The sequence below is a fragment of the Culex quinquefasciatus genome, chromosome 2, assembly GCF_015732765.1.
Source record: "Culex quinquefasciatus strain JHB chromosome 2, VPISU_Cqui_1.0_pri_paternal, whole genome shotgun sequence".
In the NCBI taxonomy this organism is placed as follows: Eukaryota; Metazoa; Arthropoda; class Insecta; order Diptera; family Culicidae; genus Culex; species Culex quinquefasciatus.
In genome coordinates this window covers 173921638-173935053 of record NC_051862.1, presented here as the reverse complement: position 1 = coordinate 173935053, position 13416 = coordinate 173921638, and the positions used below count along the sequence as shown (strand labels likewise).

The following is a 13416-nucleotide window of genomic DNA, read 5'->3' as shown; positions in this document are numbered from 1 at the left end:
TACTGTGTTGCGCTCGCGTAGTCCCTCGTCACGCGATGTGAAAACGTCAAACGCGCTAACGAAGAAACGTCAAGGGTCAACAGCACTTTCAGTGAAACGCATTGTTTTTCTTCAAATTTTGGAGAAAATCGTCGAATAATCTGCCCAGTAAATCGTTTACGTAATTTAAAAACAACTCGGCATGGCGTCCGCCACCCCACAGGTAAGAACTCCTTGGATATCCTAGAAAAATAAGAGATTTTACAATATTCGGGACTGCCAAAAACAAACCGTCAAGGTTGTTCCGTAATCACCCCCAAGAGTTTCATCATTGTTTTCCTCTAATTACGCTTCAATATTTTGGCAACATTCAGGGAGCCAACCTGCTGTACGGGCTCCGCAAATCCAAGAAGTTTACCCAGGGCTGGGGCGCCCAGCTGCCGGTGGCGTACAAAAAGTTCTGGGACGAATGGAAGAACCAGCAGCCTGCCGCGGTGCACTATGTTCCGAAGAATGGTAGGTGACTGAGGAATCGAGTGCAATGGGTTCAGTATTAATCATCTACTTTTGCGCAGGAATGTTCCAGCGGGAAGACCTCACCGGGTTGGTAACCCCATCCAAAACGTACCACTGCCACTGATTGACCCACCCGAGTCCCACGAGGAATCTGGGGTGGGAGGCCATCGTCAAAGGGTTCCAAAAGCGAACCCCGTACAAGCGACGAGTGCCACACTTTTGGGTTCCGGTGCTGAAGCGATCGGTTGTGCACAGCCAAGTATTGAACGAATACATGGCCGTCACGGTTACGGATCGTACGCTGGACCAAATTCACGACAACCACGGCTTCGACCACTATCTGCTCAAGACCCCGGCTTGCGACCTGCGCTCAATGTTGGCCATCAAGCTGAAGAAGAAAATCCTCGTCGATCTGCTGGCCGGATGTCCAAAACTGGCCGCAGAACCCGAAAAGCAACAGGCCGCCATCAAGGAGTTTTCCTGCTATCTGTCCCAGTACACGCCGGAGGAAATCGACTGGTACGGCCTCTCGTACGTGGAAGCCGTCCTCAAGATCAAGAACCAAGTTGAGTCCCAAGCGGACAAGCGGCCCCACAAGGTCATCTTCCGCCAGAAGCTAATCGAACAGCTCAAAGAGGCCGGCATCCGGGAGGCCCAGGGCACGGCCGACGAACTGAAGACGGTGGACGATTCCAGCGCATCCTCCTGGCTGTCGAAGCTTGCCTTCAAGCCCAAAAACTGGTAACGCCCGGCGCACGCGTCGTTGTGTAAGTAGGGAAATCCTAATTTGTTCTAAATTCTTCTACTTTAGTCACTCTGGGAGAAAATAGAGACTTGTTGAATAGAGTACAAACGTGGCTTTGTTTGCGGTCTATTTCGAAGGAATTTGAACGAAAAGCCCTGAGATATTTTCAAGATTATTGCAGGTTGAAATTCGCTATAATATTCATTTATTGCAAGAAATTACTAAATTTTACTACGTTCAAATCGACGCTACAAACTAACACAAAACGGGAGCTATTCCAACGAGAATTTACAAAATAGTTATTGCACTAAACAGAGTTATTGTTATGCGGCCCCTTTCCACGACCATCAATCGTTCTCGAGCATGAAAAGGTTCCGCAACACTCAGTCCCGCGACAGCGTCAGCTGTATCAACGGAAGCACCTTCACCGACGACAAATCCGACAGAATCGCCTCAATATTCTCCAGCGTGACGACCTGCATCAGGCTTTCACGCCGGAAGCTCAGGATGATGAGCGCGAGCAGCGACAGGATCTCCAAGCTGTCGTACCCGAGGATGAGGTCCCACAGGATGAGCAACTGCTCGGGTGGCAGATGACCGCTGAAGGCACGCATTAACCACTTAAAAACTACGCGGATGCTGGAAGAGGACAAATGGATTGAATTTGATTTATCTTTTTTTGTTGGTTCATTTTTGTTAGTACGGTTGAATCTGCAGCTCGCGAAAGTGCGACCACAGCTGGGGTTCGTGCGTCTGTAGCAGCTTCTCGAACAGCAAACATAAACTGACGATGCCCTGGGGGTGCGTGTTGATCGTGGTCAACCGATGGCAGTAACGCACGTAAAACGCTCTAAAGGTAAAGTACAGCGAAACGGGGTTGTCGTACAGATAGCAAAACGGCGCCGCCAGCATGCAAATGCCGTGGAAGGGAACAAAACCGCACGCCGGTCCCTCGTACTGCTTCAGCTTGGCCGAGTTGGTAAACTCCGTCTGGATCATGTGGCTGATTTCGTCGTCGCGGCTGAAGCAGAGCATAATCTGAAACAAAGTTAATGTTAGTCTATGCTACACTTCTACTAACGTCCAACTCTGACCTGATAAAGAACGTCCTCAAACACAAAGTAGCGATCGTCATTCGTTGCCGTCAGCTGGACGTCCTTAAACACCAATTTGTCCACAATCGACTCCGTGGTGAGCACCGATTGCTTTAGATTCTCCCAATGCTCAGTGTGCTACAACGAAAGCAAAGCAGAAATCAACGCAACCAGCACCTACCTCAACCGAACAACCCAACAAAACAAAATCCCTTACATGCGCTTCCACTTGACTGCCCAGCACGTACGCCCACAGTGGTCCTCGCAACGGTGGCGGCGTGATGCCCTTCTTCAGCGCCTGCTGGCAGAGTGGCGCGTGCCGTGTCTTCAGGATCTTCTGACACGTGACCGGCCAGTCGTGGGCGCCGCCACCCGTGTTATCGTTCCGCAGCAGTTCGGAAAAGTGCACCCGCAGCTCGAACAGATTCTTGACCGTCAACGAAATGTGCGAGAACTCCCACTTGGGCAGAAAGCTGAAAAACGATTTGATTACTTTAAGTTGGCTCGCGACCATCTGGGGCGAAAAGCGGAAGAATTTTCTGTACTCAGTTTCGTCCTGTTTGACGGGGCCCTTGAGCGACAACAGCACGTCCAGCAAGTCCTTCGGCGCGTAAACCGGCCTGTAGTTGGTCAAATCGATCTGATAGTTGCTCAACTCATCCCACTTGGCCAGGATGTCCTCGCGGTCCGTCACGATGCGCATCTGGCCCTGCAGTTGGGCCTTCGACTCCGAACACATCGAGTTCAACGACTTGCGCACTCTTCGTTCCCACTGGATCCCGGCTCGGCGCAGATAGTTCAACGGATCCGACGACGGAGCGGAAGCCTTCGGTTCGGGTTTGAGCGAGTTGCGGATCAAGTGGTAGATCACGTTGCGAATTTCCGTCTCTAACCCGTTGGCCTTGATGGCGGCCTCCAGCGTGTGCTTCATGTCGTCCTTGTCCACTTCCGGCGAACAGGCAAGCTTCTGAAAGTGGGAGTGTTCGAACGGCTTTAGCCAGCTCCGTTGCGACCGTTGTGGGTGATGGTGGTGATGGGCGTCCAAAGCTCTAGCTACCGATAACAATGTACCTACTAGTTCCGCAAATGAGCCTACTAAATACTTACAAATACGCACAACACGCTAAACAAGGGAAAGCTACGAAAAATGATCACAAGATTACTTCAACAACGATGAAAGCGATGGTCTACAAAAGCCATATAGAACAACAGCTATTGAACACACTTACTGCATAGAAAATTATTAGGAATTTATAAATACACCGGAAGTTTTTTATTTACTATTCAAACATGGTTAGGCTTTTTATTAGCTAATGTTAACTTTAAATCGTAATGTTATGCATTCATTCTTTTTTTTTTTTTTAATATGAATGATGAATGAATCAGAAATTTTCTCTTTGTAAAAATCAGACTCAACGTGTACCAACTTGAACTTGGACTGACTTGATCCTAGCTGTCCCACCTCGCTCCGCAATAAAAAATAGGCTCAACGTGTACAAATTGTATTTGATGTACCAAACATCATTGCATAAATTTTAGGTAAACTTGTTAAAAAACCAGAGTTTTAATTGTAATTATATCGATTTATGTTTCATTTGCTGTTCATTTGTGTCCTACCGAAAATGCCTTTAAATTTGAAGATATTTTTGAAATGTGTTTCAAAAACACATATATTTTTATTTACTTACAAATTTCCCCTAGTGGAAAATTGTCCAAAGAATCCGAAAATGCATTCCGTTTTCCGATTCGAACAAGGAATTATCATTTTCATTTAGAAAATCATGGCTCTTTGAGACTAAACCTAACTTTTTAAATTATTGAACATTCTATGAAAACTTTTTAAAGTATTTTGATCACTTCTATACCACGGTCAGTGATATGATTCCGTACGTATTTAAATTGTACTCTTCATTTTGCGTAAAAACTAAAACTTATCAAAATAAAAAAAATATATATAATTTTAAGAAAATTCTAAAAAGTGTGTAATCCCTCACAATTGAAACAGTTTACAGAAATTCACTGATCAAAAAATCATAAAAAATCGATCGCATTCAAATGACTGCTGTCATCACATTTACCCACACAAGCAAGCAAGAGATAGTCGTCGTGTCGCTCGGTCTGTTTGAGTGTTGAGCTCGGCATTTTCTCGGGCTCAACATTGTCTGTATCAAACGACAATCGTTTCCAAAGAACGGTCACGAATGGTGCTGTCAGTGAAAATTCAACGATCGGGACGATGATGATAGCTGACTCGCGGTCTCTTTCAAATATCAGCAATTGGGCTCTAAAATGAAGCTTAGAGTGCTGATAATATTGTTTTTGCAATTCCGTCGTGAAACTACTTACTTTTCCTGTCATTCTTGAACGACAAAATAGCCTACTTTTCTGTACCAAAATAAATGCTGAAAAGTTCTACTTTTCCGCACTCAAATGGGTGCTAAAAAGTTGAACTTTTCAGCACTTTTTTTTCAAAAAGTAACACTTTTCAACATTTTTTTGATTTAATCGTTTTATTGACAAAATACATGAAAATTTGAAATAAAATTTCACTCAGTGTGTGTTTTTTGGAATTGCAAAAAATGTTGTATGGAACTCGTTGCAAAACTTGTTTTTTTCAGCACTCTTCGTATTTATCCAACTCGGTGAACCTCGTTGGATAAATGTACGACTCGTGCTGAAAAAATCCTATGATAAACAAACAGTTTGCCTACCTTCTTAGTTTGCAAAAACATCAACCGGCATACATTTTGCTTTTTTTTTGCAGGTTTGGCAAACTGTCATACCTAAAAACGCGCTTGTTTGTTTGTTTGTTTGTTTGTCATAGTCTAATACCTCCATGAAATGCGTATTTATTTTCAAAATACCTGCTTGATTTGGTCTAATATCATAATTTTAAGTGCGTTGAATCACCGAAATATTCAATAAATTTGTCGCTGAACTTCAGTAAGAAATTGCAAAACATGTCGGTTGCAAATCAGTCCGTTTAACAAAATATTTTAACCAAGAGGGTGCTGTGTCCTATCCTTCGCTTTGTGCAGACCGAAATCGGACCAAAGAGTAAAAATTAAACAATCTTAGGTTTTTACGTAGGCGAAACAGATCAGGAAAGAACAATTATTAGGCCTAGTGATTTTTCACGCTCGAAAATAGCTAATTTCACGGGGACCTCAATTTCAAAACACTAAATTTCACGCAAATTTCGCGGAACGTGAAAAATGCTAAAATAACTCTGAAAATCTTTTGTTTTAATCACAGAAATTACTATTTATACTTCATTCAATAAACTAAATAAATCTTCACTAAATTTGAACCTGACACAAAAAAAAAAATAGTAATTTTCAAAAATATTTCCACCTGGTCAATAGATGAGCTTTATTTATATTTTAAAACCAAATGTCATTTAATGAACTACTTTTTTTAATATTCGACTAATAAAGCAAAAACGTTTTCGCTGATTTGCTTCTGTTTTATCAGTTTACAGTTTATTGAATTTCATATCACAGCAAGATTCAACAATCTTGTCCAGCCAAAATGAGTAAAATAGTTTGAATTTTCTGCGACATTCAGCCCATTCAAAATAATTTTTAAGGATTTCATCTCTCTCTTCAAAAACTAAATTTAACATCAATAGGCAAAAAAATATTATTTGTAAATGAGAACAGAAAACAAATAACAGGTGGCATATTGAACTTTCACGGGAATTATCCACCAAAATAATCAAATATCGTTAAAATTAAACAGGGCTTCGAAAAAAAATCTGAAATGCTTTCAAAAATAAAAAATACTCTTCCTATAATTTTGGATAACACAAAGCTTATTTCTTCTAATTTTTTTTATGAAATTTTACATTTTAAATAAAATTGTAGTAAAATTTTACTAAAGCGAAAAAATATTACTATATTTTGTTTGTTTCTAAAAAACTGAAAAATCTAAACAATTCTTCAAATGGTTCATATTAAGCTTTTCAATTGTAAACTTATAAAATTTACAGAAATAGTCTTTATGGATGAAATATTGAAAATGATTTGAAATTTTTTATGAATTCATCGAAATTTACTAACCCTGTATTAGTAATTGAACAAGGGTATTCGCTCGCTCAATTCTACAGTAGTTCTTAAAATTATGTTTATTCCTATTTAAGTATAATAAAATATTTTGAGATAAATCGTTACAGTTTCACACAAACATAAAATTTCACGGGATTTCGCGGAAAAAGACTAATTTCGCGGATTTCACGCTGTCCGCGAAATCGTGAAATTTCACTAACCCTAACAATTATAAACATTTTTTTATTTCTTTAACTGGCTTCAGTTGCATTTTTTTTCAATTAAAATGGGAAAAGGGATAACCGCTTTTAGAGCCCTTAAAAGCTTGAAATTTGGACAGCGATGCATATATTATGTTGTTCTGTCTCTGTTCTATCCGAAACTAATAAAAAACGTTGCTTAATCCACCTTTAGGTGGGTGGTGCCTTCCTTACATTCATAAAGTTAATACACTACAGAGCTTCAGAAAAGAGTATAAATAAGACTTATTTTTGTCAAAATATCTGAGATCCGGCCTAAAAAAGTTTATAAAAAAACACTTAGGTGGTTATAACTTTTAATAGGGTTGTCAGATTTTCAACGTTTTAGGCTCATTGGAAAGGTCTTTTTGATTTTCATCAAAATATTTGAGATCCGGCCTCCAAAAAGTGCATAAATAACACTTAAGTGGTTATAACTTTTGATAGGATTTTCAGATCTTCAACGTTTTGGGCTCGTTAGAAAGATCTTTTAAATACCTTTTTAAAAATGTATAGCATGACGAGTTCTCTTAGAAAAACCACCCTTTTTACAATCTTTCGGACTTTATTCGAAATCGATTTTTTAGTATAACTTTTGACCCTAGTTAATATTATGAAGTTTAGCATAATATTAACTAGGGTCTTGTGGGTCCCAAGACGGATCGAATGAGACCAAAACGGTTGAAATCAGTTCAGCCAACCCGGAAATAATCGTGTGCATCTTTTTCGGTGCACGGACTCGCATCCAGCCACACGCACAGACATTTGATTCTGAGTCGATAGGTATACGTTAAGGTGGGTCTACGAGGTCTAATAAAGAAGTTCATTTTTCGAGTGATTTTATAGCCTTTCCTCATTGAGGTGAGGAAGGCAAAAACATCCAAATATTGTGCAGTAACAAGGCTAAAATAGCTGTCCCGTTTCGCCCCAGATTACGGCATTGCTTTTATTAGAATTTAGCAGTTCTGTTCCAGGATGTCACATTTGTTTGTTTGTTTGTTTGTTTGTTTATTTCTTGTAGCGTAAAGGAAACCTTTTTTAATTTGCTACATTTCGATTTTACAGAGAATATTACATTAAATTGTCTTACATTACGGTTCACGTCACAGATACAATTAAGATTTATCGTTAATAATACAGTTTTAAATCAGTTTTTGTGAAAAAAGTCGAATATAGGATAAAATATCACAAGTTCTTTTAAAGAAAACTGGACAGTTGACTCTCGGTTGATATGGCCACAGCTTGTTGATCTTTACGTCGTTTCACGAAAACGATGCCCAACTTCGTGAAGACAGACGACAATTTCCCAGCCTCCTTCAGTCGCAGTGCAGCTCGCTTAATTTGGCGCGCCGCAAACGTCAGGTTCTCACTCACGAAGACTCGGCGTGTTGAGTCGATTCCCAGGTGTGATAACTGCAGGCTACATTTCTGCAGGTATCCACTGTAGAAATCGTCCCGGTGGTTCCTCAGGGCGAACTGCAGCATTATCAAACTGTTTTTCTCGCTGGAGTTGGATGTGTTGAGTCGCCGAACGTCAACGGGTGGTATTTGAGTTTCTTCGAGGCCAACATGCTTCCACATCGCCTTGAAATACACAGCAAGATTTTCATCCGGCAAAAACGGAACACCACTCACGATCAACTCGTTCCGCTTCTCAAGACCTCCGATTTCCTGGCTAATTCCGTCGACTTGTTCGTTCAGTGTTTGGAGAGCACCTTCGTTCACCGTGAATCTTGCAGCACACTCATCTTTGAAGCTGGCGATGTCGCGCGAAACAGCATCAAGCTTGTCGTCGAGCTCAGCCTTCACAGATTCGATTTTCTCGGTGATCGTTGTATTTACTGCATCAATTCGCTCTTGGGTGAGCTTAAACTGCTTGGTCATAGCATCCATCAGGTCTTCCAGGGTCACCGGTTTTGGAGTTCCATCGTCCGAATCGTCATCGGATCGACCGCGCTTTACCGGGTTTGTTTTGATTTCGCTGACGATCGGTGAAGTATTGCACACAGACATGACGAGCCGCGGAACGTCGTAATAGTGTGCGTGAGATGCTACAACCGTGAACCGGTTCAATTTAGAAATTTAGAGAACCTTTCAACTGAGGTCAATTAATAAGCCTTTGTAGTGAGGGTACATTGCTAGCCGAGTGTTCTTTTGGGGAAAATAAATTTTGAGAAAAAAAACCATAGATCTTGCCAAATAATGTGTAGGTCGGAAAAACGACCAAATATTTCAGCGTCATGTGTTGCGGTTCTGAGGATCAATTCTAGATTATTTTTTTTTTTCAAAACAACCTATGAGTCCTTGTTTTTCTATGTGGACAGGACTTTTTGAAAATGAATCTGGAATTTTCATTCTGCTGCGATGTTAACCCGCACATGCAAATGTCGCAGGAGTTCCTTAGTAGGCTCAATTGATGGCATGTACGAAAACATGCTTGAATTCATATCTGTAAAAGTCACGTGGTTGCAAAAAAAATCTTACGTAAGCAATGCATGCTCGAGATGCCATGCTGGTTTTTGGTATCCTGAAGTGACACGTGGCATAATACACAAACTGTTAAATAAGTATATTTTAGAGCCTTCTTCGTCCACCTGAATAATATTGAAATTTATTATGCGGATTTTTGATTTTCCTTGTTCCATCATTCCCTTGATTTTAACTCCTTTCTGCAAATCATCTGGCCATTCGAATGATTTACCCACCCACAAGTTTCATTTCAACAAGTTTAAAAATATCGATTATCATGTCCATCAAATCTCTAACGCACAAACAAAAACGAGTTCAACAGTATACGCGCCAAATTGATTATGAGGTAACCCGTTAAGAGCAGAGAGAGAAACAACGACGGTCATCAAGGGCGATGACGAAATAACTTTCCCGCGGGACTGAGGTCGTTACACCCACTGGCTGATGGCCAAAATTAGGACACACAATACACTCGGATTTACACAGCAAACAGCACTAAAACAAAACGTAGGTGACAGGATGGTTATCAACAACTACTTCAAAAATTACGGTTAGCAGAAGAAAAATGATTATGAATACGATATTCAGACCAAATGCGACATCTTCCTCACCTGAACCATCTTGTACAGACTGCCGTAGATCTTCATAGCTTTTATGTCCTCGGACAGTTTAAGCGCTGTGTGGTGGATGCTGGCGTCCTTAAGTTCCTCCATGTATTGCAGTGCGGCCTGCTGTTCGCTAGGGCTGTTGTTCTTGTTCGGCGAAGTTCCACTGCTTCCGGCGCTACTGCTGCTGCTGCTGGTTTCCGTTTCGTCCTGTTCGGCTTCAAGAGCTGCCTCGAGTGCCGCCGCCGTCGGTTGTTCGTTCGCGAGCTGCTACGAAAGTACTGACTGAGCGTCCTGCTTCAACACTATCTACAACTACCTACTGGTCTACCCTCTACTACTGGCATCAATCAAAGCCTTACCTTGGCTAGCTGTTGCTGATGATGTTGATGGTGATGGTTGTGGTGGTGGTGGTGTTCCCTTCTTACTTCACCCCACTCGGGCATTTTTCCTCTTTGGGAGTTGCTTCCGGGGAAGCAACTCGGCGCTGTTGAAAGGGTTGAGGGTTTTTTTCCGTTGGAAATCGCTGTCGGAAGGGAGTGACGTTGCTTTAATTAACCGACCGCCTTCGCCCGCACCTTTACGATTGTGGAGTCATTTGCGGGGATGGGGAACCCAACTCGCCGGCGTTTCGCCGACTGGAAGGTTTACACAAAGGAAGGAATTCCAGGTTTATGACGAAACGGACGCTATTTTTGTGTTACGTTACGACTTGCACCGAGCTGGAATAAGAACCTTTTGCGAAAATATAAAACCATTATTGTTCGCAGATAAACAGCCACGGTTGCGAGGTTGCCATGGGGATGGTAGTGACGGAATGTGTAATTTGTCTGTACACACGGTTGATTAGGTTAGGGGCGAGGAGAATCCTCGGGGGGACGTGACCCGTTTATGTCCGCCTTTCGATTTTAAAGCACGTGTCACGTGTCGTTGTTTGACAAATGTTGCACACCAGGAGGTCCATGGGTCTGGGGAACAATTTCTCTAAAAATAGCAAGCGATTCCTGTCTGGCTCGGCAAAGTCAGATCCCTTCAAACAGTAAATCTACTCACTGGGAACACTGACCGGTAGGAGATGTATTTCGACTAGCGGCGTGCTGGATTTCCGATCCAGAGGTCGTGAGTTCGATTCTCGAACCGGGATGATGAAGTTTAAAGATTTTTTTTAAAACGATTTTTGTGTGTGTGTATAGAAAATATCAAAACAAAGAAAAATGATCTCTTGAATTTTTTTGCAGCTTTTTCTAGAAAAAATGTGTGTAACTCAATCCAAACAATTTTGATTTATTTTTTCTCTGTTTTCTACAATGAGTTTTAGTCAATTTCACACAACTTTCTAGAACAAAGTTAATTGTTTTACTCACATGCTGACGAGGTACAGGCTTATGATCTAGTGTCCCCGGGGATCAAGTTTCCTCACTATCCCCTACAGAGAAAAATCATAGCACACTAAAAAGGATACCTCGATCAGAGAACACCACCAGAGCTGAAAATGTCAGGGGTCCTGACGCAAAAATCGGCGACGCATAGGGAGCGTTCTTTTATTACGTAACGCGAAAAATCGGACTTTTAGACCCCCTCCCCCCCCCCCCTCGTAACAAAATTCCCATACAAATTTTAAAAATTTTGTATGGAGCGTAACACGGCCTCCGACCCCCTCCCCCTACTGCGTTACGTAATAAAAGAACACTCCCATACACGATTTTTTCAGATCCATTCACTGAGCCGCAAAACCGTGACATAAACAAATCCGACTCAGTCGTGAGTGCCCTAGGTCACTGAGCAGCTGCAATGCGAGGCAGTAGTCGACCAACGCTCATTCGACGTTGCACGCACACACATAAAGAAACAAGTTTTTACACAAAAAGTTGGTATTTATGCGTGGAAATGTAATTTTGAATATAAGTTATGGTTGTTTTAAGTGTTTTGCACAGTATAGAACCATTCAATTGTTTAAAAATAGTCAAAATAGTGTTTAGAGAGGATTTTACGAGTCAGTCATACGACACGAATTGAGTGAGTGTAACTCATTTTTTCCCGTCTCTCGTTCTCCAGCAGCCGATCGGCACGAGTCAGGCGGCAGTGGTTGAACGGACACAGTAGGCTTACAGTCACATGCTAGCAGTGAACTGACATTTTGGTTTGCTTCATGTGTACGCTGGGTTGGAAACATTTTGCAGGCCTGAACACCACCACGTGGCAGGAGGGTATCTTCGCATTCCCTCAAAGGCATCATTTGCACTAGAGTTTAGGGAGTGTTCTTTTATTACGTAATGCAGTTAGGGGGGAGGGGGTGTCGGCGTCTGTTACGAAATGTTACGAAAATTGGGGGAGGGGGGTGTGATGAAAAATTATGTTACGTAACGCAAAATTTTCATATAAGCATTCATAAAAAAAATCAAAAAGACCATGTGTTACGCGTTAGAGGGGGGTAAGGGGGATCGCTCAACAGACGACGGCTCAACTGTTACGATTTGTTACGAAGGGGGAGGAGGGGGTCAATGATCTAAAATTTTACGTTATGATGAGATGGAAATTTGGTGCCAAATGACTTTAATGTAAAATTTGATTTTATGGAGTACTCGAAATTCTGAAAAAAACGTATTTTTCATTTAAAAAAACACACTACAAAAGTTTTAAAAACTCTGTCATTTTTCGTTATTCCATCAAATCGGGCGTCCATTTTTTTTAAATTAAAGTCCCTTTGGCACCAAATGTCTATCTCATCACCGTTCAACTACAAATTATTGAAAAAACACTCATTTTTTCGCATGTTCAAAAATGAAGGTGTCGTACCGCCCCAAATCTCATGAAATGACCATTTTTAAATCGCTGTAACTTGGGTTTAAGAAAACCCCTTTTGAGATGTTTTATTCATATTAAAGAAGAAGTTTTGAGCTTTCAGATGCACCGCGGAGCTTATTTTTTTGTGTCCCCCTCGAAAAGATACAATTATTTCAAAAAGCCCTATTAAAAACTTTAAAAACGCTGTAACTTTTTACAAAAATGACCTAGCGACTTCGTTGACATTTCAAAAGACGCGTATTTTTATGCTCTAAATATGTCTCGAAAACATCAAAACTGCCAAAAATAGTACAAAAAAGATACGCAATAAAAACACTTTTTTGATCAGAATGATCAGATTAAGAGATAGAGATTTGGTGTCTTGGACAAAGTTGTTTGAAATGGCTAGTACTACAATACTGTTGAAGAAAGTATACCTCTATCTCATCTAGAAGCGAAGATAGTTTTTGAAAATATTAGAAATTGTTGGACCACCCTAATATCGTATTGACCAAAAGATGTAGAATTTCATTTTTAACAAATGCTTCTTAGACACCGAAGCTCGAAAATGCATCCCTGAAGCGGAAATAAATTATTCCTGCTAAATTTGCGTTTCCGTCCACTGTGCCATTATAGTAAACATTTAATTTCTAGTAAAAAAAAATTAATGGTTCTCTTTGTCAGCAAAGCAGAGATGTTACGGACAAGGTGAAGAAAAAAAATCTTTTTTTTTTGCTGACGAACCTTTCTTGTACGGGTACTACTTACAAGAAAAAATCGTCAGCAAAAAAAAATTAAACAAGATTGTTTTGTTCACCCGGTCCCTAACATATCTGCTTTGCTGACAAAGAGACTTAAACTCTAAAAAAATGTAAGACCCGTTCCTGTCACAATAAAAAATGCGTATAGTTGAAATTTAATTTGAATAAAATTTGATAG

The 13416-nt window shown here is 41.0% G+C and overlaps 2 protein-coding genes across 5 annotated transcripts; one reads left to right on the top strand and one right to left on the bottom strand.

The window, feature by feature from the left end:
- Positions 1–38: 38 nt before the first annotated feature.
- On the top strand, positions 39–1348 carry LOC6033108 (39S ribosomal protein L28, mitochondrial). The gene is given in 5 exon segments (XM_001843551.2): positions 39–202; positions 354–495; positions 555–587; positions 590–644; positions 646–1348. Coding segments are annotated over 5 exon segments (846 nt in total). The 5' UTR covers positions 39–181; the 3' UTR covers positions 1241–1348.
- Positions 1349–1412: 64 nt separating this feature from the next.
- On the bottom strand, positions 1413–10452 carry LOC6054454 (TBC1 domain family member 19). Of its 4 annotated transcripts, XM_038255332.1 has the most exons (7): positions 10056–10451; positions 9700–9963; positions 2880–3301; positions 2552–2807; positions 2335–2472; positions 1944–2278; positions 1413–1879 (listed from the first exon to the last, which is right to left on the bottom strand). In XM_038255332.1, the coding sequence occupies exons 1-7, from the start codon at positions 10137–10139 to the stop codon at positions 1624–1626; spliced, it is 1755 nt and encodes a 584-aa protein (XP_038111260.1). In that variant the 5' UTR covers positions 10140–10451; the 3' UTR covers positions 1413–1623. The 4 variants fall into 4 exon arrangements, with proteins under 4 accessions (XP_038111260.1, XP_038111258.1, XP_038111259.1 ...); XM_038255330.1 differs by having other exon boundaries at positions 2552–3301; positions 10056–10452; XM_038255331.1 differs by having other exon boundaries at positions 2552–3301; positions 9700–9960; positions 10056–10452.
- Between the last annotated feature and the right edge of the window lie 2964 nt (positions 10453–13416).